General features: G+C 41.4%; 1 protein-coding gene, 1 long non-coding RNA gene and 1 other non-coding gene across 3 annotated transcripts; 1 reads left to right on the forward strand and 2 right to left on the reverse strand.

Moving 5' to 3' along the window:
• Positions 1–2,080: 2,080 nt before the first annotated feature.
• TM4SF20 (transmembrane 4 L six family member 20) lies at positions 2,081–11,830 on the reverse strand. The gene is made up of 4 exons (XM_006207923.4): positions 11,599–11,830; positions 6,727–6,792; positions 5,187–5,338; positions 2,081–3,469 (listed from the first exon to the last, which is right to left on the reverse strand). The coding sequence occupies exons 1-4, from the start codon at positions 11,779–11,781 to the stop codon at positions 3,175–3,177; spliced, it is 696 nt and encodes a 231-aa protein (XP_006207985.1). The 5' UTR covers positions 11,782–11,830; the 3' UTR covers positions 2,081–3,174.
• A 2,645-nt stretch (positions 11,831–14,475) lies between these two features.
• Positions 14,476–14,547, forward strand: TRNAA-CGC (transfer RNA alanine (anticodon CGC)). Its single transcript has one exon. It is a non-coding gene; the product is annotated as a tRNA-Ala (tRNA).
• Positions 14,548–20,044: 5,497 nt separating this feature from the next.
• Positions 20,045–24,740, reverse strand: LOC140696680 (uncharacterized). Its single transcript, XR_012073196.1, has 4 exons — positions 24,643–24,740; positions 23,161–23,372; positions 22,713–22,772; positions 20,045–21,021 (listed from the first exon to the last, which is right to left on the reverse strand). It is a non-coding gene; the product is annotated as an uncharacterized lncRNA (long non-coding RNA).
• Between the last annotated feature and the right edge of the window lie 158 nt (positions 24,741–24,898).

Below are 24,898 nucleotides of genomic sequence, written 5' to 3' on the forward strand. Positions count from 1 at the left end.
CACTGTAAGAAAGTGGTTTTGAAAGGAACAAATTCGTTCCTGGTCAGGAAATCCTTCTTAGAGAACTGTTTGAGCTGAACCTTGAAATAAATCTGTGATTTCAACAAGCAGAGGATGAAGAAAAGATTCCAGCTGCAGGGAACAGTGGGAGAAAGGGATCAGTCAGGGCCGGTAAAGCAGTGATCAGCCTAACACACTCCCTACTCACTCACAGCCACGTCGTAAGTGTGTGAAGTGTAGCAAGTACGTTGTTCCGCTCCTTTCAGAACTCCAAAGGTTGAGTTATTTTTTTCATTTCTGGGAATACTTGTTGAAGCATTTGCAGGTTTATACTTTGAGAGAGAATTGATGAAACTGTATTTGCAAGAGAGCGTTCCTTCCTTTCCTGCATCAATGTCTGTTTTCCAGCTTCTTAATTATCTTTGACTTTGAAATTGAACTTTTTCTGGCCTCAAGTTTGGAAACGTCTAATTACCGTAACTGTTCTTTTGCTGACAACGTATTATGTCAATAAGGAGAGACTTGCGTGCGCACCGCCCCGACCTCAGTAGTTAAGTGGTCACAGCAGATACGCCACAATCCCTGCTCTTAAGGAATGGACGCATTCATGGACGAGCAGGAAAGTAAAGCTTATTAAGTTAGAGGATTATAAAAACAATTGTATTGAGGCGAAGGAGCTTGAGATATATGCTGAAGAATAGGGACAGGAGAGAGTGTTTCAGATGGTGGACGTAGTAAAAAAATAATAAAGTGTAAAGATTACAAAACAAGACTGAACATGGGGATGGAAGTGAGAAATAAAAGCAATGAGCTTCGTAAATGCCTACGTGCATTTGTGTGTGTGTACGCAGACGTGCGTTTGTAAGTTTAGGTACCAGTGAGAGGCTTACGTCTCTGTGTGTTCATGACCCTGTGGAGAACGGGTTATCTCCCGCCCACCTCCAGGGTGATGAACATCATATGCATCACCCCTGACTTGTTCAGTCAAGTACAGGGAGCTGTCATGTTCATTTTACCTGTGTTTTAGTTTTACAGCTCTTAGGAGTTAGACATTCACTTAATAGGCGTTGAGTCTTCACTGAAATCTGAGTACTGAAGATAGGACTCATTCATTCATGTAGCAAAATATTCATAATGGCCCTAGTCGCTATCAGGCACTGTCCCTGGGACTGCGTATACCAGGAGTGAATCAAGGAAACCCCTGCACCCGTGCAGTTTACGCTCTATCAAGGGAGAGTGAAATTTAAGAAAGAGGCACAAATTAAAATGTTGCCATGGTGATAAGTCCTGTAAATGAAAGAACGCTAAAGGAAAGAGGAAAGGGAGCCCTGCTTTTCACTAGGTGCTCAGGGAAGGCCTCGCAGGAAAAGAGATGCTTGTGCTGGGGTCTGCAGGATGGAGAGGACTTAGAGATTAGATGGGTGGTGGGTAGGGCTGGGGGAGGAGAGGCCTTGTTGAGGAACTGAAGCTTGGTGGAAGAATGGATGAGAAGGACATGGTCCCTGTTCTCTTAAATTCTCTTACAGTGATGGACTTACAAACAAAAGCGTGTTACATTGTGACAGGTATGGTAACAGTGGTTTGGGTGAGTGCTTAGGTTGTTGGAATCCTGCAGTCTGGGAAGGCTTTCTCAAGTAGGAGATGTTGAAGCCAGACCTTAAGGACAAACTGGTGTTTATAGTAGCATAAGGAGAAGGTACGCACAGCAAATGGGTTCAGGGAAAAAAAAAAAAAACTTGTAAATTCTTGACATTATGAATTGGGGAAGGGGGCCATCTCTAATACAGGCATTGTGAATTATTTCTAGACCCTTAAGCCCAGTAAACATAAATAATTGAAATAAAATGCAGGAATGATCCTATTCAGAAAATTGCCATTTTTAGTTTTGTCTGTTTTATAACATTTTAATATGGAAAATACACAGATTCTGTTATCCTGTCTTTTAAAGCTTGGCATATATATAAGTCAGGTTTTGAAAGACTGAGTTTTTTCCTAGGTATTTATTGTTTTTTAATTATTATGAAAAATGCAAACATAGGAAAACCGAAGATTATATGAATTGACATATACCTATCACCTAAATACAACAATTAACATTTTTCCATTGCTTTATTTTTTTGGCTGGAATATTTTAAAAACATGTCATTTCCCTCCAAACACATAAATATGCATTTCTGAAAAAACAAGGACATTTTACTGCATAATCCTAAAACCATTATCAAGCAATAAAAATTAATAAGTCCTTAATAGTACCTAAACCAGTCCTTACACAGGTTTTCCCAGTTGTCCCCAACAAGGTCTGCATAATCCATTTGAATCATGTCTGTCTCTTTGATCTCAGTCTAGAATAGTTCCCTCAACCCATCCAACCTTTTATTTTAAACTTGCTGAGAACAGGGGGCTATTGTGTGTTTACTGTCTCACCTTTTGAATTTGCCTAAATATGTCCTTTTTTCCCGGATTTCCTATATGCTGAATTAGGTCTAAAAACCTGATGACATTCAGATGACTGTTGACACTTGAAAAATTTAGGGGTGGGAGAGGTGCCAACTTCCCACGTGGTCAGAAATCCACACATAACCTGTGGTTGGCCCTCCATATGCATGGTCCCTCCGTGTCCGCGGCTCTGCACCCCCAGATTCAACCAGTTGCAGCGTGAGTAGCACTGTAGTATGTGCTGTTGGGAGAAATCTGCCTTATAAGTGGATCCGCACAGTTCAAATCCATGTCGTTCCAGGGTCAGCTGTATATATTTATCCCTTTAAAGTGTAAAGAAATAAAATAGAAAGGCCCCATACTTTGACTTCCAGCTTCTGTTCCCACTTGTCCTCCCTCCACACATGAGAATAGTTAGAAAATTCGAAGAATATGGGAGCACAGACAGACACAAGTTGAAAGCTTCTGTCCACTTCTCCCCAAAGTCAACCAGTGATGATTTTTTTTTCTTTCCATATGAAAATGTGCATTAACCAACTTGCTTGATGTGTGAAAATTGATTTTTTTTTTTTTAAGATCACCTCAAAGGTGGCTTTAAAAACAACCTTCTGGATGAAGCTTAACTCATCCAGCTTTCTAGGCAGTGTTCCATGATTGAGCTTCTAGCATCTGAAGAGTGTCTTTTAAACGTCCTTCTCAAATAGTTCAAACTAGTAATTCCATTTTATCATTCGTGAGCTACACAATTCGGCCTCTTCGCTTAGAGACCCCACCACACAGGCAGCCAAGGAAGCCGATGATGATCTGACTGAGCCCAAACAGGAGCTCAAGAATTCCCACAAGCAGGAGACCTAAAAACACTGAGAAATGGATGATCCTGTGTCTGTTCTCTGTAGAATTGAAGTGCAAGGTGTATCTTCTTCCCCCGCCCCAGGCCCCTGGGTCACTGACGGCTTGGGTGTTGAAATCCGTAGGAGAAACACAAGAGTCGTTGAAGAACCACTGCAGATTGAAGGGTTCTAGGCGATAGGCACTGGAGAAATGAAAGAAATGATAAAAATAAGATATTCAGGAATACCACTGACCAGCTGCAGCATTGCGCCCATTAAAGGCTAAGTACAGTGAGACAAAGTGCTTTTGAAATACTGTGCCCAGAAGCTACAGCCAAGATCGGGGCTCTTGAGCATTGCACTCCATCAGCTATGAAACGTTTCTTCATTACATGTCCCATCGTTCAACAAGCATTTCCATAGTATCTGCTCTTCGGCTGAGCTATATGAAATTTTCCATGTCAACAATGGTTGAATATTAACAGTTTCATGATCCAACCTATGTAGACAGGCGCTCTTCTCTACTGGCTAAAGAAATGAAAATAAAAGGGCTTCCCCTTTCAAGGAGCTCAAGCCTTAGTGTAGAACTGCAGTGTTGCATCTACTCTTAAATCAGATGTACAATTTTTACCCACCACAGACACGTTACATGTGTCTGATTAAAGTGATCTGTGCATGTCGTAACAAGGCATGGAGAGTGAGAAACATTTAGCCCTGAAACATCTGTTCCGGCATGATTTCTCTGGTTTTCTACAGTAAGACTAAGAGTTCTTGGAGAGTTTGCTGTGTCTGGATAACAGAAACTGACGTTCAGCCTGGGAAAACACAGCAGTGTTTCAGCACATGGAATATGAGCATGTTTTTTGCAGTTTGCAGCAAGCATAGGGTCACTCTTTTGTAATTGTTTGCTCTCTGTAATTGTCTGTTTCCCCAGCCAGAGTGGGGATATACCTTGATGCTGTTACCTCCAGAGTTTAGCCTGGTGTCTGGTACCTGGTGAGTTGTCACCTGCTAAGGACTAAATGTTTATCACATCTGTGGTTGAAGTCTCTAGTTTTATACTCCAACTCTATTTGTAAAAGGAATTTCTTTGGATTTTTATTCACAGCAACTGTAGTATGCAAATTTCGAGAGATTTTTCTTTTTTTAATGCAGCAAGATAAGGAAAAAGGAGGGAAAAATTTTTTTTCATGTAACTACAGAAGTGAGTTCTAGTTATTTGAACAATAAAATATATAGATAACCAATGAATTGGACTGTTCTTTTCTTCCAGTTTTGCAAAATGTGTCTAGATTCAGGCACAGAGCCATCTTATAAGACTGAGCCATTTCCATGTAACTTCAGCGTTGTTACTACCTGACAACCTTTTGATTCATTCCTTTGCCTACAGTCTATTTATAGTATATTTGCATAATTCCATTGGCTGCTTCTTTATTTCTCTTAGGGCTTATAGGTAAGCCTCTAGATTTTATTAATTCATTGTGTTTTTATTTAATTTTTCAAATTATACAGGTAATCCATGCTTAGGGCTTACAAATTTAGTAAGTTCGGAAGTGTAGAAAGCCAGTGCTCCCTTCACTCCCCGAGGGTATCCTCCAGGACCCTTCTCTAAGGATGAAAGTTAAGTTCTTGGTATGTATTTCCAGAAATGTTTTTATATACATGCACATACGCAGCCTAGATTTTTTTAAAAGACTAAGATAATACAACTAATCAACTACTCCTTTTAGACAAGACCATACCCAAAGCTTTCTGAACGTAGGGATTCCTTCATTTCTTTGAGATGGTGCCCGTTGGGTTTAACATGCTAAATTCCTAAGAATCAGTCCCATGAGGGAAAACACGGCACTGTGTCAGCACCACACGATTCTAGTCTAACTGGCTGCAGGTGTGTCAGACCATCCATGTACAGTTACTCACGTCAAATTGTTAAATGAAAATTCACAAGTGGAAGTACTGTTGCCTTGAGAGTTACAGATGAGAGGGCCTTCCGAGAGAGCCTGGACGGACACCAGCAGGCAATACGCAGCACCGATGACAGTGATTACATTCAAAAGTGATGAAAGGAACATCTGAAAAATAAAGTAGGCGCATTTGCACATGCTATGACATGTTCCTGGTCTGTTTCAAGTTTCAGCAGCATTTGCAGTCTCTATAATCAACTGCAGCCCTTCTCCAGCCGCCTTATAGTCCTAGATCTTAAGATCACAGTTTTAATTAGGTATGACATACGAGAAGGCAGAGAGCATGGTCCCTGCCATTTAGTTAGACTCACAGAAAGATCATTGGAAAACTGAACTTTTATGCTCTACCTGAGCCTTGTCCATTTCAGCTGACCACTACAGTGTATCAGGAACCAAGACAGACTGTAAATAACTAGAAAGTAACTATAGTCTTCCATAAATATCAAATGTCAGGAAAAGGTAATTTTTTAAAAATGCAAAATTTTACCTTACTGATATAAATGCATAATATGAATAGAAATATGTACCCTTTAAGTAGTGGCTCTCAGCCCTGGGAGCACATTAGAATCACTTATGGGGCTTTTGAAAAAAACTAAGTCAGAATCTCAGGGGAGTCACCAGGCATTGGTATGTTTTAAGATCTTCCCCAGATGGTTGTATTGTTCCCATCAGGTGGAGAACCATTGCTTTAAGACCTCAAGTACAGCCAGGAATATTTACTGTGACTGCTTGTTTATTGATCTACCTGTTTCCTTAAGGAATTATGAGAGCCCTCAGTATTACTTAGTGTTTTGGGCATAAATAGTGTAAAGACCGGGAACCTTGGAGTCTGATGGATTTGGATACAAATCCACCTTCTAACTGCTCCACTGGCAAGTTGTTTGCTTTTTCTGGTGATCAATTTCTCTGTCAATGAAACAGATCATAAAGCTTAAGGGTTTCTAGAGAATTAAGGTAGCGTATTTGAAAATGTTCCGAGTATACTGACAGAAGGTTAACATTAATTTCCTTTACTTTTAGCTTAGTTACAATTTTATACATGGTAGGTACATACTAAATGGGGAAAAAAATAACTGTTATCTCCTTTAACTAGTTAAGGACAATTAACATTCTGATCCTAGCGAACCAATGTTGCATATACATAAAGAGCTGAGGATACATTTTCCCTAAGTATTCCATACACACCACAAAAGTAACAAGTATTTGAGTGTTATGAAATCGATTACAGCTCCAAGTGTGACTTTTAAATCTCCTTTCTTTGAAAACCTTTAGACTGAAACTGAAGATTGAGGAAAGGTCTGAAAGCTGGCTCCAAAACTAAATTTTTATGGGGGGAAAACAAGATACACTTTTTACTGTCAGTATTATCATCTAATCATTCCAATAGTGTGTTTTTAGGACTGGCCCTGCCCCCAGAGCCACCGGGTGATTCCGGAGATGCTGAGACATCCATCAGTAATGCACTTGTGCTCCCAGCCTAGCCGCGCGGTACTCACCCCGGTTTTGTTGTTGCAACACGCTCTTTTTCTTGCTGCCAAGGACATTGTTGTTGCTGGAATGACCTGGAAATTACATTAACAGGAATGATGAATAGTATTATTTCTCATCAGGTGAAAGAGTGGTGATCTCTACCTTTTATTTACCAGCAGCTGTGGAAAACCAAGGCTCAAGAGAACAAAAAGGAAATTTGGCAATGCCCTTGATCTTGTGACCCGTGTGATCCCCATTTCGATGATAAAGATTAATGAGGGGGCGGGATGGGGAATGTCGGGATAGCAGTTTCAAAATCTTCCATCTATATTCTTACTTTACTCTGAGTCATCTTTCAGGAAACGTGGATTTCAGATAGAATTAGTTATTTATTAATTATTTTGGAAAGAATGTTTCTGAAAGAATTAGTTGCATCATCTAAAATTCACATTTATTTATTTATTTATTTTTTTGCTGTAATCTGCAACCACTTACCCAATTTCCCCAAAATGGTGCGAATTAACCCGGCAAGCATCCAGAAAGGAAACTGATAGTTTTGTTTGCCTGGCAATTGGGAACTAAGAATTCTGTCACCACCCTTTTCCCACTTCCCGAACTTTCCTCTCACCCCCAGGGTCACCACTAGTTCCCCAAACTTATGATTTGAGAATGATTTTTAGTGCCACATTCTCCTCTCTACTCCTGTGTTCATGGTATGTAATGAGCTCACTTCATGTGGATGTTGAGAAATCTCATATTCTGTGTCAAGAGGACAATGTGACTGGGGAAAGCTGTGAGAAATTGCGCCGTGTTCTGAGGACTTAGGTTAAAATGTTTAGTAACAGCTAGTCAGCAGCTCTGATAAGAAATCCTTCCTGGAAGAAGATTCGTATCACTAAAGAGTGGAATGTAAATTACTTCCTTCCAATTAAGAAATTTTAGTCATAATTTTTTTTTCTTTTTGCCACCTCAGCACAGCTGCCCTCGGTGGTTCTCGCTTTCCTTCCAGCCCTGTTTCCTAACATTTCGCTGAGTTCTAACAGCACGCCAGGCACTGTTACAGGCGCTGTATGTGTTTTAGTCCATTTGCAGCCTCATACGAATCCTATGAGGTGGTGCTGACTGTCCCCATTTGACTGGGGCAGAAAACTGAGGCACAGAAAGCGTGAGTAACTCGTCTAAGAAAGTGGAAGCACTGGAATTCAAAGCTGAGCATTTGGGTTCCAGAGCCCAGACTCAACTACTGTTCCAACCACGCTGGCCAATTCTTACAAGTCTCCTCTGTTCCTTCTTAGAGCTTGTTCCTTCTCATCCCCATCATGCCTGCTCATCTCCTGGTCCTGCTTCTAATTGCTCTCACACCAGCCTTTCTTTCCAAGACCATGTCTACCTCTGTTTTTTCAGAGCAGGTCTAAGATTGAACAGCCTTCCAAGGCAAACTTCACCCCATGTGACCATGTGCTGACTCCATGTCACTTACAGAAAGCGCTTTGTGTTTTCATCAAGCTCTGCTTACATATTGCCCTGAACACAAACCCCCGAATAATTCAGAGGATGGGTGTCTGTGTGGCAGCCCGGCCACTGCAGGGCAGCGCTGAGAGCCCAGAAGAAAAGGGAAAAGAAATCTGTGCCCCAGAGAGGTGTCCGTGCTCGTGGGCTCAACTTCCTTTGTTGTAACGTTAGTTAAACTGCCTTCCGAGCCTAAGGAACAAATCGCTTAGAACAAGAGCTGGCAAACTATGGCCCACCACCTCTTTTTTATAAAGTTTTATTAAAACACGGCCGTGCCCATTCACTTGTTTATTATTTATGGCTACTTTTGTGCACCAGCGGTAGAGCTGATTAGTGAGAGAGACTGGCTTGCAAAGCCTAACCCAGTCACTCTCTGGCTCTTCACCCCAAAAACTTGTTGCCCCTGATTTAGAAAATGAATTGATCTGTTAAAAGAAAGTGGGAGCAACATTAAAGTACAACTTGAATGGCTAAATCATTCCATTTTCCTTATTGATGTAAATTAAACTGCTTTCTTGAAGCTTAATTTATCTCAGAGATGCTGAAAGAGATGCTTTCCCTTCAAAGGGGTTTTATAAAGTAACAAGGACTTATTATATATGAATCTCCACCCAGCTGACGTTATGGCATGTTAACACATCGGTGTTACATCGTTATGAGTAAGTTGATAACTCACTGTATTTCAACCATTTTGCCCATTCAGGGCTTTGGAAATTGGAGGGGCTTTTTATAGGATGGACATTAAGATGTGTAAGTGTGTGTGTGACTCAATTATAAATCTTCCAGATAATCTCCTGGGGAAAAAAAAAAAGTTATATTGAGAATACTCTGTCAATTCCTAAGCACGTTTGAATGCAGAGGACTTTAGTGAAATTATTTTTGTCACATCTTTTTTTTTTAATAAAGAAAAAGAGTAGCATTGTTTATTTTTCCTTACAGAAACCCATACGTTCATCCAGTTTTGAAAGTAAGGTATATGATTTTATAAATGAAGTACAGAAAAGACTTTAGACCATTACAACTCTGATAGAATTCAAACTTTGGGGAATTCCTCCAAGTACTTAACCATGAGAGTAACTCATAAAGCCATGGCTCATCATAAATAAAAAACTGTATTTTGAAAATTCTTGTTATACATTATTTTTCAATTTGTTTAATGTTCAATAATTTGTTCTCTGTTAAGGTTTAATAATTGATGAATTATCATTATGTAATAAGTGAAATCAATAAATAAGCATGATTAATCTCATATAAAATAAAATGGCCTTTGTATTTTTTTAAAAGAAACATTACAAGTCTTTTTTTCAGTACTTGGAAAAAAGAATGTATCGATTTTCCATTTATCAGATAATAGAGGAAGATAATTACATAACATTTTTGCTCTTAGTCATAGTTTCAGAAGATGAAAAGTTTCACCTCTGTTTTGGGTAAATCATTAAACTATAAAATGATTAGATATTATGAAGTAATCAGTAATGAATCCTGTAGCTTTTATTATTAACTACTTCCTGCAAAATCCTCTGTTTTTGAAACAATACTAGTTTAAAATGCTACAGATTAGAACAATTTCAAGAACTCTGACAAAAGTGCTTATCAAGGCAGTGATTTCTTCTTCATTAACTTTCTATTTATTTACAAGTATATTGAGAGGTCAATATTTTTAACTAGTTATTATTTTCAAGATGTAAAGGACACAATTCCCTTTGAAAAAGATTCTTCCACACTCTACATACAGCCAAGGAAATACAAGAAAATACACCTGTATTCGGAGCCCTTCTCTCACTCACCTGTTTGCTTTGAGCCTGGTGTGGAGTTTGAGGCTCAATTTATAAAATGCCTATTGAACTTTTCAAAGGGTTCTTTGATGCTTTGAAGACATTCCACAATAGAGTAACAGTGAGAGTCTGGTGCAATACCAGTATGTTGTTAATATTTATTGGGGGTAATAAAATAAATCATGGAACAAGAAAGTCCAGATTCCGAAACAGCTTCACATATAATCTTTCTATGCTTCAGTTTCCTGGTCATTCAAGTTTATGGGTTAAGTTATGGATTTTGTCCTTCCCTTTTGTCTGCCTGAGATCGGTGATAAGGATTACGATGCTAATACTTTGAAGTCAGGTACATCTGAAATTGGGTTTCACACCTACTATATAACCTTGTTAACATTCTTAACCTTCTGTTTGCTAGTCTGTTAAAATACAAATGTTAGTATCTACTCAGACAGATTATTCCAGGATTTAAATGAGATAGTGTAAAGTGTGAACCCAGTAGTTGGCACTTGTCTGTCCTCTCTCTGTATTATATCTAGTGATGCAAGAGTGCTTTCATGAAAGCTGGGGAATCAGACTAGAAGCCGTAACTGATCATCATAGTAACACAAACACACACAACTCAAACACACAAACACACACATCCAAACAAAGGCACATTTCTCTGGCATTAATGAGACTGTCCTCAGGTAGCACCCAAGTAGTATAACAAAACCAAGCCTCTTGAATGCTGAATTTTCAAACTTCTATATCCACATCCCTATTTTACTGATACAGAAATAAAAATCATGGGATAAATGACTTGCTAACAGTAATATACGGGAGGCAGAACCAGAGCTGAGATACTCTGCCAGGCCTGACAGTAGTATGTGTTACTCTGCACAGTGGGCTCTACCCCGGCTGCTGCATCAGAATTCCCAGGAGAAGTCCCAGAAATCTAGGTCTATTACAGGTGCCTCAGGTGATCTGTGATCAGGAAAGTGGGGGAGCTCTGCGTTACACTGCCCTGCTGCAGATTTCAACAAAGATAGACCTATTCGTGATTATCTCACTTAACATGAAACAAGCATTATGATGTTTCCATTGTAAGTAAGACCTGAGTCAAAAAGTCCCTGAGCTCAGAGAGCCAGTGTTTCGAGCCCCAAACCTCCCCTCAGTGCGGGCAATGCCGTCTTTATGCCTCACACTGGTCATCCAGGATATTCGTCGTGCATGGACCCTTCCCATCCCTGCTGAGCACTTGCCACTCCTGCCGCGTTCCCCGCGAGTACTTAGAGACTAATATGGGCAAAGGAAAGCTGAGGGAATGCATTTGAAAGGTCCTTAACACTAACTATGAAGCGTGGAAAAGCAGCCTTACATATACGGAAGTATCGTAGGTAATAACCCAAACAGCTCTTCTGTTACTATTTTTCACCCAAGCTCCCTAGCCTGTACCACAGTTTATTTAAATAGTTGTTCTTCACTGATGCCAATATAAATACCATCCTGACTGCTTCTCACTATATTCTAAGCCTACAGGTAGCTCACTGCGAGGCTGAAAGGTGGTTTTTAGAACATCTTTAGTGAAATAGGATGCCTTTGCCCAAATCCAGTTGAATAAATTTTACTCACCATCAGACCTGCTCCAATAATTCCTGGGAACCACCATTCAAAGCAAGAGATGGGGTTTTGAAAACTATGGTCTTCATCAACTAAGTTGACAATTAGAGGTATTGCGTTGAGAGTTACTCCCAACAGAAGCAGAACCAGCAGGCTGAATCCATTGCACGCCGTCCATCCTTCACAGCAGGTCATGGTCTCCCCTGATTCGACGAGAAACCCTGTCAGGGTGGCTGCTTGTGTGGCACTCTCTTGCCTTTTATCCTGAGCCTTCTAGTTAAAGTTCAGCACTTATTAAAAAAAAATTACAGAAAGCAGTTCAGAGTCCAATAAGGGCAGGGCATTATTATGAGTATTACAGGAAGTAAGGATTGATTTTATATTATGATGGGGTAGAGGAAGGAAGGTGAAAAAAATCTGTAGTTTCTGTTAGATAAATTTTTGCATAAAAACAGATGAAAACTTAAAAAAGACAGGTTTAAGATACACTCTACTAACATATTTTACATTTTATTAGTATACCATATAAAAAGTAAAAACAAGAATATCCAGTTAATATATTTTTTCTTGTTGTATTGATATTATTACCAGCTATAGAAATTCCTTATTTTGAAATTGCTTAACAAGAAAGTGAACATAATGAGATTGGGAGAAAAATATTTTCTCTGAAAAGAGAATCAAATGTTCTTGATTAGTCAAAATTTTAAGGTTCAGTTTCAGGCTGTATACTCATATAAACAAAATTTTAAAAATGTTTGGTGCTGTATTATTCCAGTACTGTAGACTAGTCCATTTGCAGGCAGACTAAGACTCCTGTAAGATTTGTAGGAGGTTTGATTAACACTGCCAGACTGAAAGTATTCAAACATAGAAATCAAAATGAAACAGGAAGAGGAAGCAGCCTGGAGGGGAGATTATCACTTCTTATTTTCTTCCAACCCTGAATGCTTACTTGGTCGTGTACAGTGCATTCTGGACTGAGGTTCCACACTAGTGTCTCCCTACTAGTTTGTGAGCTCCTCCAGAAAAGGTTCTATCAGTTGGGACAGGCTTTAAAATACAGTTCTCACTTATACTAATTGGCCATCACAGGTCCACAAGGGGGCTCTGCTCATGGTAGTTACCGAGAGACTCAGAATGGACAGAGGCACCAACCATCTCTCGTGGCTCCTACCACTGCAGAGACAGAGTGAAAGGATGTTGTGAGCCACATACGAGTGTTAATGTTGCTGTCCAGAAAGGATCCAGGTCATTTCTATTCACATTTTATTGGCCAAATTCAGTTCTGTTTGAGTTCAAGTGTGTGGTGAAATATGAATAAACATGTGTCCAGAAAAGAATCAACCAGCTCTGCTATCTACCATGCGATCCTTCTACGTTCGTGTGATCCTCATCCCAGCCCAGAGCACAGACTCAGCAAATGCTATTGGAAATGATGGCAGAATAAATGAATGAATGAATGCAAAAGTGGAGTCAGTAAGCGCAGGCATAATGGGCTTAGACAGTAGCGCCGTCTTACAGAAGCAGGAGCGCATATTGAGCATGTTACGTTGGGTGTGTCTGGTTTCTACCCTGTGTAGACTGACTGCAGGTCCTGTCTTTGTCTTCTTTGAGATGCCTCTATATTCTTGTAACAAATTGTCTCCGTTTTAGGACTTATGTAAGTTTCCTTCCCCCCCCCCAAACAAAAACTAAAAGTTACCAAAACCAAGAATGGAAGAGCATACAAATACCTTGTTACATGTCATGCTAAAGCAAGAAAAGGAGTTCAGAAAAAGGAAGGATTCTACCAAGGAGGGCAAAGAACTAGGATTCCTCTCAGCTGTGGACGGTGGTGAGAATTTGACACAAAACCATAATCAGAAGGGTATTTTGTGTACCAGTGTCAGCTGCAGAAAACCAAGATTGTTCTAAGTTAAGCAGGAAGAAGTGTAATTGAGGAACCGTGTGGACAAAATTGTCGGGAGGACTGGAGGGCAGGCTTTAGAATGCCTCCCGGGACGTGACTGCTGGATGGCCTTGCAGGAGCTTCTGCCTCAGTAGCAGTCAGAACGGCAGGGAAATCAAGAAGCCATCTCTGGTTTCATGGGTGTACACATCTGTCAGAGTTCATCACACTGTACATCGGAAATATGTGTAGTGTACTATACAGGAATCATACAATAAAGGTGTTTAAAAAAAAAAAAAGAAGCCACCTCTGGATTGGTCAAGTTCAAGCATACACCAAGACAGCTACAAGTCTAGGAAGCCATGGTTACTGCTGCCGCCACTGCTCCTCCAAACCCTCAAGATCAGTGACAGGACCCTGGAACCCTGAATGTGACGTCTGCTGCCACTGCAACTGCTTCTTAACCTCAATGAAACTAATATCTGGACCCGGGAACATTGATGCAGCGCAGAAGACTCAACACCACCACCTCCAACCTTCCTTCACAGCCGCGGACAGAAGTAGCAGAAAGATGGCCTCCACTTCACCTTCGCGCAGGATGATCTAATTGCTGCAATATCCAGACCTTAGATGCAGAGCACTCTGGGAAATGTAGTTTTTTAATTCTTCTAAATTGAATTATATTCTATTTACCATGTTGTGTTAATTTCTGGTGTACAGCAAAGTCACTCATTTATATATACATATATATATTCCTTTTCATATTCTTTTTCATTATAAGCTATTACAAAGTATTGAATATAGTTCCCAGTGTTACACAGTAGGACCTTGTTGTTTATCTATTTTATATATGGTAGTTAGTATCTGCAAATCCTGAACTCCCAATTTATCCGTCCCACTCCCTTTCCCTTCTGGTAACCATAAGTTTGTTTTCTATGTCTGAGAGTCTGGCTCTGTTATGCAAATAAGATTCCACATATAAATAATATCATACGGATGGGGGGGATGTAACTCAGTGGTAGAGCATGTGCTTTGCATGCACGAGGTCCTGGGTTCAATCCCCAGTGCCTCCATTAAGGGGAAAAGAAAGTGTAATCTATAAAAGTTCTGGAAAATGTAGTTTTAAATCATTCCAGCCTCTACAGTCCAGAAAGGCATAGGAGAATGACATTGAAATGGATATTGAGCAAGACAGCTCACCACGGTGATTTCGTTTAAATTGTATGAGAGAAAAAAAAAAAAACTTTCTCTAGAGTATCTGGGATTATCATTTCTATGTATCATTTTAAATGATATGAATCATGTTTGTGCTTCTTCCATGTCTTAGAAGTCTAGACTCTCTAGATATACTTACATGTCTAGAATGACATGTTACTTTTAAAAACAAGTCAAAATTACCTGCTTAGTTCAAGTGAGAACACATCTCAGGAGTGTTAGAAAAATGTGTTTCTCTGGGGGATAGAAGAGAGTTAATATATGGGAGAGAATGGAGTCACAGCCAAGTCATATTTCCGTCACTGGTGAAGACAAGAGGTAATGAAAAAGCACCTTGTTTTATCCTCTCCCCCCACTCAATGCTTTCCCTCCTAGCCCCCTGCACACCACGGACCTAGAAGCAGTAAGGATTGTAGTTAAATGCTGGAGACCACATTTCCTGAAATTCTCTGGCTCTTACTATCTTCTGCCCACCCCATGAAAGGTTCATGTGATCTTCATGTAGCTCCAGCCGTGTCCTGAATATGCCTCACACCACCCTGGATAACTACCCTAGGAGGAATTCGTGGGACGGGAACAGATATTGCATGCCCACTCACATTCTGTCAGACATCCTTTTCTAAACACACTCCAGTGAAATAAATCAGTTGAGGGTTTTATTAGATCATGGGCTTCATGCACAGACATAGCTAATGGTCCACCAACATTCATTTTTTTTTTTACCTTTCATAGTAGAGTGGTTGAGAAGTGTATGCCTAGTCATGGACTACATTTCCCAGCTCCCCATGCATCTAGGTTGGGCCATGTGACTACTTTTAACCAATGGGAAGTGAGGAGAAGTAAGCTATGTTCCTTTCAATCTAAGGAGCTTACAAAGTGATGGACGTTATCTGCTTTCTTCTTTTTCATCTATAGTTTGGAGAGAAACCAAACTACCCTGGAAGTCAAGTGTTGAAAATATCAGTTTCCATCAACCTAACTTTCTACCATTTAGAGGTCCCAAGTGCCTCCCCACCTAGAACTGCTCAAGATAGTTGACATCAACAAGCCGTCAATGTCTATTGTGTTAACTCATCATATTTTTTGTGTCAGTTTGTTATGGTAGCTAGCATTACCCCAATAAATCCAGCGTATCCCTTGTTTTTCACTATATAACCTTTCTGATCTTTGCAATGTGTTACCAAATGTCAACTCCATCACTCCCACCCCACCTCAAAAGCAACATCAAAAACAAATCAAAGCAAGATAGTGAAATACTACATTTTCCTAGAGTCTTATTCAGCAATTATATTTTGGAGTATTAGGAAACATTAGAAAACTGTACGGTATATAAGCAATATAAATAAGAATGTTACCGAAATGCAGGTCCGGCTGCTTGCCTCTGGAAAGCCAATACAGAGAGAGGCACATGTCGGTAGAAAGGAAAGTTTGCTTTATTCTGGAGGCTGGCAATGGAAAGTGGGATTGCAGACTCCTATCCAAAGTCCAACTCCACCCCCCTCACTGCCAATCAATGGGTAAGAACTTTTAAAGTGGAGTTTTAGGGGTGCACAGGCAGAGGGAGGGGACTACATGCAGAACAGCACAGCCAGTTCTGACAGTCATCTTGAAGTTAGTCATTTGGTGGTCTGATCTGCATCGCCTCGGTTGCTTCAAGGACGGTTCATCTTCAGTTCCAAGGTCGGTTTGTTCCCATTTCTCTGAAGCCAGTTCTCGGAATTGTGGCCACTTATGTCATGACTACAGTCTGATCATCGTTTAGTTAACTTCTTCTGTCTGGTGGGGGTTTCAGTAGCTATAAAACAGCTCAAAGGACATGGCTCAGAATATTATCAATAGTCCTTGAGAAGGAACTCAAGGTCCTTGACTTTGTTTAATGACTAAACTATTTCTTTTTGCATGACTGTTCCCTTTCGGTTTTTTATTTTCTTATTTCTCTAATTAAACTTATTCTTTGACTAAAGGAATAAAAGAGAAAAAAAGTTTTGTTTTTACAGACGAGAGGCAGGCAGAGGACGTGAAGAGGGGTGGTTTGTACTGGGAAGGCCCCTTAGGGTCCTGCTCCATTTCAGGAATACAGGTGCAGAAGTTCCACAAACAGAATAGTAAGGATTTCAAGATTGAAACATCTTTAAAAGTATTATCTCATTCCACTGAGCTCATTAGTGTGGATTTCTGCACCCTCAGAACTGTGGCATATTTTTGCTGCCGTGTGGATTTTGATTGATGGATCAGACTGGATTGAGAATTGTTTATAGATACCTAAGCACATTTTAATGCCCACTATAGCCAAAGTAGATACACGGGTCTGTGCGGTAGAGAACCTGTGAATTTCACTGTGAGAGCTCAATAGATTCATGTGCTGTTAAAGCAGTAAGTGTCTAGAGGTTTTTAGCTCAAACTTTTTATTTTTACAGGTGAGTAAGATTCAGGGAGGCTAACTCATTCATGATCAGGCTGCTCTAGCAAAGCATAGACTTGAATGTGAGACTTCTGACTTCTAATCAGGTGTCTTTCTATTAAATTACAAGCTGAATATTTAGATGAACCAAAAGAAATGAAAGTTCAGAATGTCTAAAAATCTAAGCCCAGGATTGAGCCTGGCCTCCTATTGCACCTACCCAGAGGCCAGGCAGCCCGCCCCCTAGTGGCAGCACTGCCTCTTGCAACACCTCTGCTGACAGCAGCCCTTCCCGCAGCCGCAGTCACACGAGTGGCAGCGGCAGGTGCGGTGGTGGCAGCAGCCCACTTGGTAGCATTGGCACGTGGTGCAGCTGTCACACTGCAGCCATCATTGCAGCCACCACCGCAGCCACCACCACAGCAGCCCACCGTGTCAGTACAGGGGACTCAGGAGGTGAGGGGGGTCCGGTGCCGCCTTCTGCTGGGGGGCCCTTATAGACTCTGTTTGGCTTGGTCTTGACCCAAGCACCTAACTAGTTCTTTGTTTTTTTATCTCATTTACCCTGGCAGAATTTTACAGCGCCTCTGGTTTACTTCCTCAAGGACTTTAGCCTCACAAAATAGCTTATTTCAATTCTGAACTTACTTGTTTTAAAGACATATTTACAATAGGATTATGAGGGTCTGAAATATTTTCCCGTCCCCTTCATTTTCTGCACAACCAATGCAGGTCCGGCTCTGAAGTTATGGTCTGAATTGTAAACACGAGTAGAAGTATGACGTCTAATCTTTTCCATCTTGATCCTTTAAGAGACAACGCAAAGAAATGCCTCCTCAGGCTGACATCTCTACCAATTAGGGGCCTTGAAATGAACATTTCCCAAACCTCCCAGATCCCACAATCAAGGAGAAGAAGACTCTGTGGGGCTTCTCCATCCTTCTTCAGGCTTCCTGCTGTCCCTGGTTAGTGTTTAGATTCTGCAAATAAATGAAGAGATTCACTCAAAAGACTGTACTTTAATTAAAGAAAAAAAAAGGCAGCCAAAAGAGGACTCTCTCTGAACTGCAGAACTTTGAGTCACAGAGTCAAGATTTGGCACAGCTTGTGCACGGAAACCATGTGCGATCCCACAGCATGAATGAAGTCCCACAGGCAGGCCCAGCACTGGGACTGTCAGCCCAGAATCGTGAAGCACCATCTTTCTGCGAGCATGGTGGCTTTCCACCCGGGCACGTAAACCGTGTGTCGGAAGAACAGATTCAATATAATTTTGTAGTTGGCAAATTAAATCTGTGTTACCTTGGAAATACAATAGGCAGTGAAGTACAAGTCAATCTTGGTTTTAAACTGCAGGCCCTCAGGGAGGCTGCACTGAAGTGAGCGCTTACATACAAACAAGTCACAATCAGAGGTTTCCAGGTGCCCAGCAGCATCCTCAGATCGGAGCAGAGGCCCAGGGCCCTGCACGTTAGGGTCCCGGGTACCACAGCAAATGGAAACAAATCTGTTAAAGATCTCAAGGGCCGCTCTGCCAGGATCCAGAGCTCAGCTGTAACCCTAAGCACCCGCTGCTGTGAGGTGACTCAGGCGGCTCAGGCTGGGGAAATGGTGGCCACAGCTCTTGCCCTGGGTCCTGGGAACAGGGGCTCCCGGCTTCCGACTGCTGTGGAGGTTTGTGGGCTGATTACTTCAGAGAGTGTGGAGGAGGATTTGTTTGATGGAGACACTTAGGCAAGAGAAAAGACAGAATGACTTGGCAAATCCTTCCTCAAAATGTTCCTGTATAATAATGTATCATTTCCATGAGGAATGGCAAGCATCCATTTCCTTGCTTCTCCTTGAGTTCTGACTCCTTGTTCTGGAGGCACTCCCATGCTCCAGTGGTGCCCACAATGTTTATTTGCACTAGGTGGCTGAACAGTGTTTGCAACATTAAACAATATATATTCTTCCAACATTTGTATACATGTTGCTCTAGACATACCATTCATGAAATGGGCTGTTGATTCATTACACGGGCACTAAATAAACATTAAACGTTAGACTTGTGAATACTTCTACTCTCAAAATGTAGTTGCTAAAACTTAATTACGTATTTTTTAAAGTCGGTAAGTATTTTAGCTTTATTTAAATAATTCTAATTTAAAATGCTCATTTCTTATCATTTGATTTTGACTTTTAATTCTGTAGGTAATTTTGAAGATTTTTTTTCCAAGAAAGTTTTAAGCATGTGAAAAAATACTCTAAACTTTTAAACTTTTACATTTTCTTTATTTTGTTCTTCTGATGAGAATATAATCAAATTCTTCACAGTTTGAATTTATTACATTTCATTTTTAATCCTTCAGATCATTACAGTTGGGGTGGGGGGGTAATAGCTCAGTAGTAGAGCATGTGCTTAACATGCATGAGGTCCTGGGTTCAATCCCAAGTACTTCTATTAAAAAAAAAAGTTGATCAATATTGTCGATAGACTACAAATTATTTTTTTAATCTTTATTCTTACAAATATTTAATAATTTGATGAAATGAGGGTAAGGAACAGCATTCTGGAAAAAACATACAGGAATTTGTGTAGTGTGTGTATCTCTGTTTTACTACTCATCCAAACATCGTGACACATCGACAGGATACCCAGACATAATGCAACGGTGATTAAATTCTGTTGTCTTTGATATTTTGCCGAAAGTCACAGAGGTATACATATTTTTTCATATGGTTTTTATGAAAGTATATTTGGATGGAGCACATGGTAACAGTCTGTGAACGTGATTTATCGCTTTTTAATATTGAGACCGATAGTTCGCAGGCTTCAAATCGCAGCGCTGTGAAGGTCACGGCTGTGCAGCATGCAAACAAAAGTGGAGGGCATCCAAGCTGAGGTACAAAACAGGCACACCAGCTCAGATCAGGGCGTGCTCGGGACAGCCAGGATGTGTGTGACTGGACTGTCGGGAGCAGGGAGGGGCTGGGAGACCAGTCAGGGAGGCAGGGGCCATAGTCCAAAGAGGCCTGAAAGCCACTCTTGATTTGCATTCATCCTGTGGGTGACTGGTAGCTCTGAAAGGTCAGGTGTGGGGGGAGGAGGAAGTCCACGAGTCCAGGGAACAGGTGAGCTGTTCTTCCTGCAGGGCTGCCGGTGAGGATGCTCAAAACCACATCTTCTGGGAGGGAAACCCAAAGATGCTATTCCCCTTCAGTTGAAGGGTGGGAGGTAGGGTTTGGAGAGGTCCACTTCACAGTTTGCTTTCATACGGAGTTGCCCCCCTTTTAGTGAAGTGGGGGCTGGTTACTGGGCTTCCCTAAATCACCTGAGACAGAAAAATATTAAGAAAAAAGAGAGTGCATTCTTTAAAATGGAATATCCAGTCATTCCTTCTGCTTGTTTGTGGGTTGCTATTGGACAAAATGCCCTTCAGGAAGTGTGCTGGACGGTGACATTGGGAGGAAGTCATGATGTATTCGGAAAATGCGCTGGTGGTGTGAAGTGGCTCCCTCCAGACATTTAGCATATGCAGGTCCCTCGGCTCCATGTGTCTTTCTCACCAATCAGTTCTTCACGTCTTTTGTTGCTATGATGTGGTGGTCATTCCCCTGATCCTCTCTCACATTCCACGTTTCATTGTGTGAGAACATCACTCACTGAGAAGTAAACACTGTTAATTTAGGGGGATCCTGATTTTAGTCCATGTTCATGAAACTTAGCATTCAGCTTCCCAAAATGCTCAGCTCTGCCCATAGGTGTGGAGCCACGAAAAGGAAGCCGACAAGAGGTTGCTTTCTCCACCTTCTTATTCAGGAGGAAAGAGGAATACACACCTGGACTGGAATGAAAGGGAAAGCAGGAAGAAACCCGTGGCTCTTTGGGAGTCTTGTGCCTTCGCTCTGGCAGAACATATACCATAGGATATCACTTAACATGTGGAATCTGAAAAAAACAAATAACAAAAAACAAATGAACTTATTTACAAAACAAAAACAGACTCTCAGACATAGGAAACAAACTTATGGTTACTGGTGGGGGGGGAAGGGAGTGGGAAGAGATAAATTGGGAGTTCAAGTTTAGCAGATACTAACTACTACATATAAAACAGATGAACAAAAGGTCCTACTGTCTAGCACAGGGAGCTATATTCAATATCTTGTAGTAACTATAATGGAAAAGAATATAAAAATGAATATATGTATGAGTGAAACATTATGCTGGGCACCAGAAATTGACTCAAAATTGTAAACTGACTATATTTCAATAAAAATAAATAAATAATACAAATTTTTTTCAACCTCCAGGAAAAGATCTGAGTAGCAATAGATAATAGAGTCATTTATTGTGTATCTGCAATAAATAATCACGAGCAAAATAACAGCCAATTGTCTTGCTCCTGGAGGTGATTTTTCCATACAGTTTCTAATCTAGCGCAGGTTGGATGCAGAGGATTTGACTGTTTGCATTGTGTGTATGTAGAAGCACATATGATGATGTTTGTAGTATTCTTTTGAGTCATGAAAACGTGTAAGTCATTGGTGGGAACTAGTTGACATAAAGTCCATTGTTTAACTCAATTCATTCAGCAAGTACTTACTTGAGAATCTACCGTGTGATAGCTCTAAGCACATGAGATGTATCAGTGAATAAACCCAATGCAAATCCTTGCACCCCTGACGTTTCCATGCTCATGGGAGGAAACAGAAAATAAATACCATGGATAAATACTAAGTACATTAGAAAGTTCCAAGTTCAATGGAAAAATAAAGGCAAATTGGGAGGGAGGAGGGTGTTGCTCAGTGGTAGCATGTGTGCTTAGCATGCACGAGGTCCTGGGTTCAATCCCCAGTAGCTCCATTAAAAAAAAAAAACAACTAATAATAAATAAATAGACCTAGTTACCTCCCCCCACAACAAAAAAAAAGAAAGAAGGAAAAGTAAAAGCAAAGTAGAAATGTGGGTTGGTTTTGTAATTTCAAATTAAATCATATCCATAATATGTGCTATGATGTGGCTTTTAGAAAATGCGATAAATGCACATAGTACACATGGAAAGATCCCTTAACCTGTGACATCATGGTGATCACTTGCGGCTGAAACCTTGACCTTGGCTGAGTGCCTGCGTCAGAGGGACAGCTGAGCAGCTGTTTCCGACTGTGACTGCCCGTTCCCTTTATCTTTGCCTGCCAATAGGACCCTTACCCCTTTCCCCAGTTTCCTGCCACAGACCTATCACATGTTCAGTACGCGATGACTGGTGATTTCTTATCATTGGTGACGAAGTTTATAACACACTCACGATGATGTTAGAAGGCATTTTGCAGACTGTGTTTCCGTAACAGGAAGACTGTATTTTATGGAAGGCTGGGTACCAGCCTCTCTGAACACACATTGTGTAATCAACATGCAGTGTTAGAATCAGGGCCAGATTTCCCTGGAGTGAGTATAAACATGACACCAAATTATCCACAATCGTGTGGATCCAAATATTAGGGACACGTGACACTGTCTTCAAATTAGATTTTGTCCAGCTAAAAATCACCGGTTGTCTATCCTATTTTTATAGATTCTCAAGAAAAGAGGTCATTCAACCTCGCCCTGCAGTGGGAGATTTTTTTCCCCATGTAACTAACCTGAATGCTTCTGTAGCCTGAGGCTGGTTCTCCTCTGTCCTAAAAATAGATGGAAAACATCTTGCAAATGTAAGAAATCAAAGAGCACTTCAGGTGTTGACAAAGTTACTAAATTACCTTTTAGCCATTTTGTTTCTTCTTCAGAACATATTCTGTTCCATTATTTTATTTATTTACACTTCCTTAGTTCTGTTTCTTCAATCCTTTCTTATCCATTTCTCCCTTTTCCTGTATTACTCCCTCCCTCACTTCAACCACCCAGTGCCTTTCCAGAGCTTCTGGAATAAAATCCAGCCTTCTTAGGGTGCCTCATGAGGCCCTTCCAGGGGTGAGTGGGTTACCTCTGGCTTCAATTTCCCCGCTCCTGCACCATTTCTCTCTGCTCCAGCCCCGCCAGCCTCTTTCTCTCTCTAATACATGTGCTCCCCCAGCAGGATTTCGTACTCACTGTGTGTATCAGCTGGAACTGAACTGGGAACATTGTTTGAGGGAGAGACAGTTAGAGTTCAGCATTTGTGTTTGAAGGAGAGAAGGATGTCACTCAGAGGATCTGACGCAACTGATCCAAGGGCGGGAAGGGGATGGTGGCTCTTAGCTTCGCAGCCACATCGGAGCATCAGAGAACCAGGGAGATCAGGGAACCACTGCTGATGGGCACAGCTGCGAAGGAGGGGGCGGTGACCACAGGGAAACGGAGCTCCAGCATGTGTGACACCACACCCGCTTTTGCAAAAGCCCTTATGGACTCCTGCCTCATTAGAGGAAGAATGCTGGCCTGTCTGCCTCCTCTGACACCACTGCCCAGTCCCTGGGCAGACCGTGCACTGCATAGAGAATGCAGGGGTGGGTGTCCTGGAAGTATAGTTCCCAGGCTTCTAGCCCCTGTGTGCAGGGGGAGGACGCAGGGGTGTGGGTGAACGTGACCAACCCACAGAGATGTTCCTTCTGTTAACTTCAAAACTGCTCTTTCTCCTCATTCAGATCAGCTCTTTCTAGAAGTCTCTGTCCACTCCCAACCTGGCAAGTCTTGCCCACAGGACCCCCTTCTCTCAGCACTTATTAGTAGCTGAAATGACTGTGTTTGTTTCCCTGTGTAGCCTCTGTCTCCCACCACCATAACTGCTGGGGTAGTGTAACAGGAGAGACCAAACCTGACTCCATATTGGATCTGCTTCTTTTACTTTAACCTTTGTATCTGTTGCTTTTGCTACAAGTTAATCACTAAAGGGATGCTGTCTATAAGCTTGAACTATACATAATGGCCCATCTCTGGGAGCCGTGCCTCCCAGGTAATGAGCATTAAGCTAAAATACCCTGGCTTAGCTCACAGGAAACATCCTGACCAGCCCACCTGTGAATGACTGCAGGAAGGAAGAAATTAACAGAGCTCCTCCGGAGGCTGACTGGAAACAGGAGATGTTTGACTTTACTCCCTCCCCTTTTAGTATAAAAGAAGCCTGAATTCTAACTTGGGCAAGATGATTCTTTGGGACACTAGTCCTCCATCTTCTCAGTCTGCTGGCTTTCTTAGTAAAGTTGCTCTTCATTATCCCAACAACTCGTCCCTTGATTTTTTGGCCTGTCATGAGGCAAGCAGTACAAACTTGGACTCAATAACAATAGAAAACCCTTCACAGCTGTAGACTCTGCACTCACATTAGATCCTGCACTCAGTGTAGACCCTGCATTCACTGTGTAGACCCACACAAACACTATCTGGCATAGAGCAGAAACAGGATAAACATTGTGCCCCTCCCCACCCCCACTCCTTACTTACAGCCATCTCTAGGAGGATTCTATAGGCAGTGCAAATAGTTCTGACTGACTTTGCAAAGATGGAGCAAAGCATGACAGACCCACATGAGAAGAGGGGGATTCTGAGTGCCTCCCTCTGAGCTCTCAGGAGACCTTTGTTTGGATGGTTGCTCACATGTGAAACTTTTGCCTGTACTTGTGGCGGTCGAGAGTTCCATAGGATCATCTTTGAAGGTCTGCCTCTTTCCTCAGCATGGAGAGAGGAGCCTTGTAAGGTACTGGCCGGCACAGAGATGAAGTTGGAATCTGGGTTCTGCCCTTCCCGGCTATGGAACTTGGGACAGTTAACTGACATCTCGGAGCCTCAGCCTCTCCATCTGATGCCTCCTCCCAGGGCATCAAAAAGTGTGAGCTGGTACTGTTGTCACCAT

Source organism: Vicugna pacos, chromosome 5 (genome assembly GCF_048564905.1).
Source record: "Vicugna pacos chromosome 5, VicPac4, whole genome shotgun sequence".
NCBI lineage: Eukaryota > Metazoa > Chordata > Mammalia > Artiodactyla > Camelidae > Vicugna > Vicugna pacos.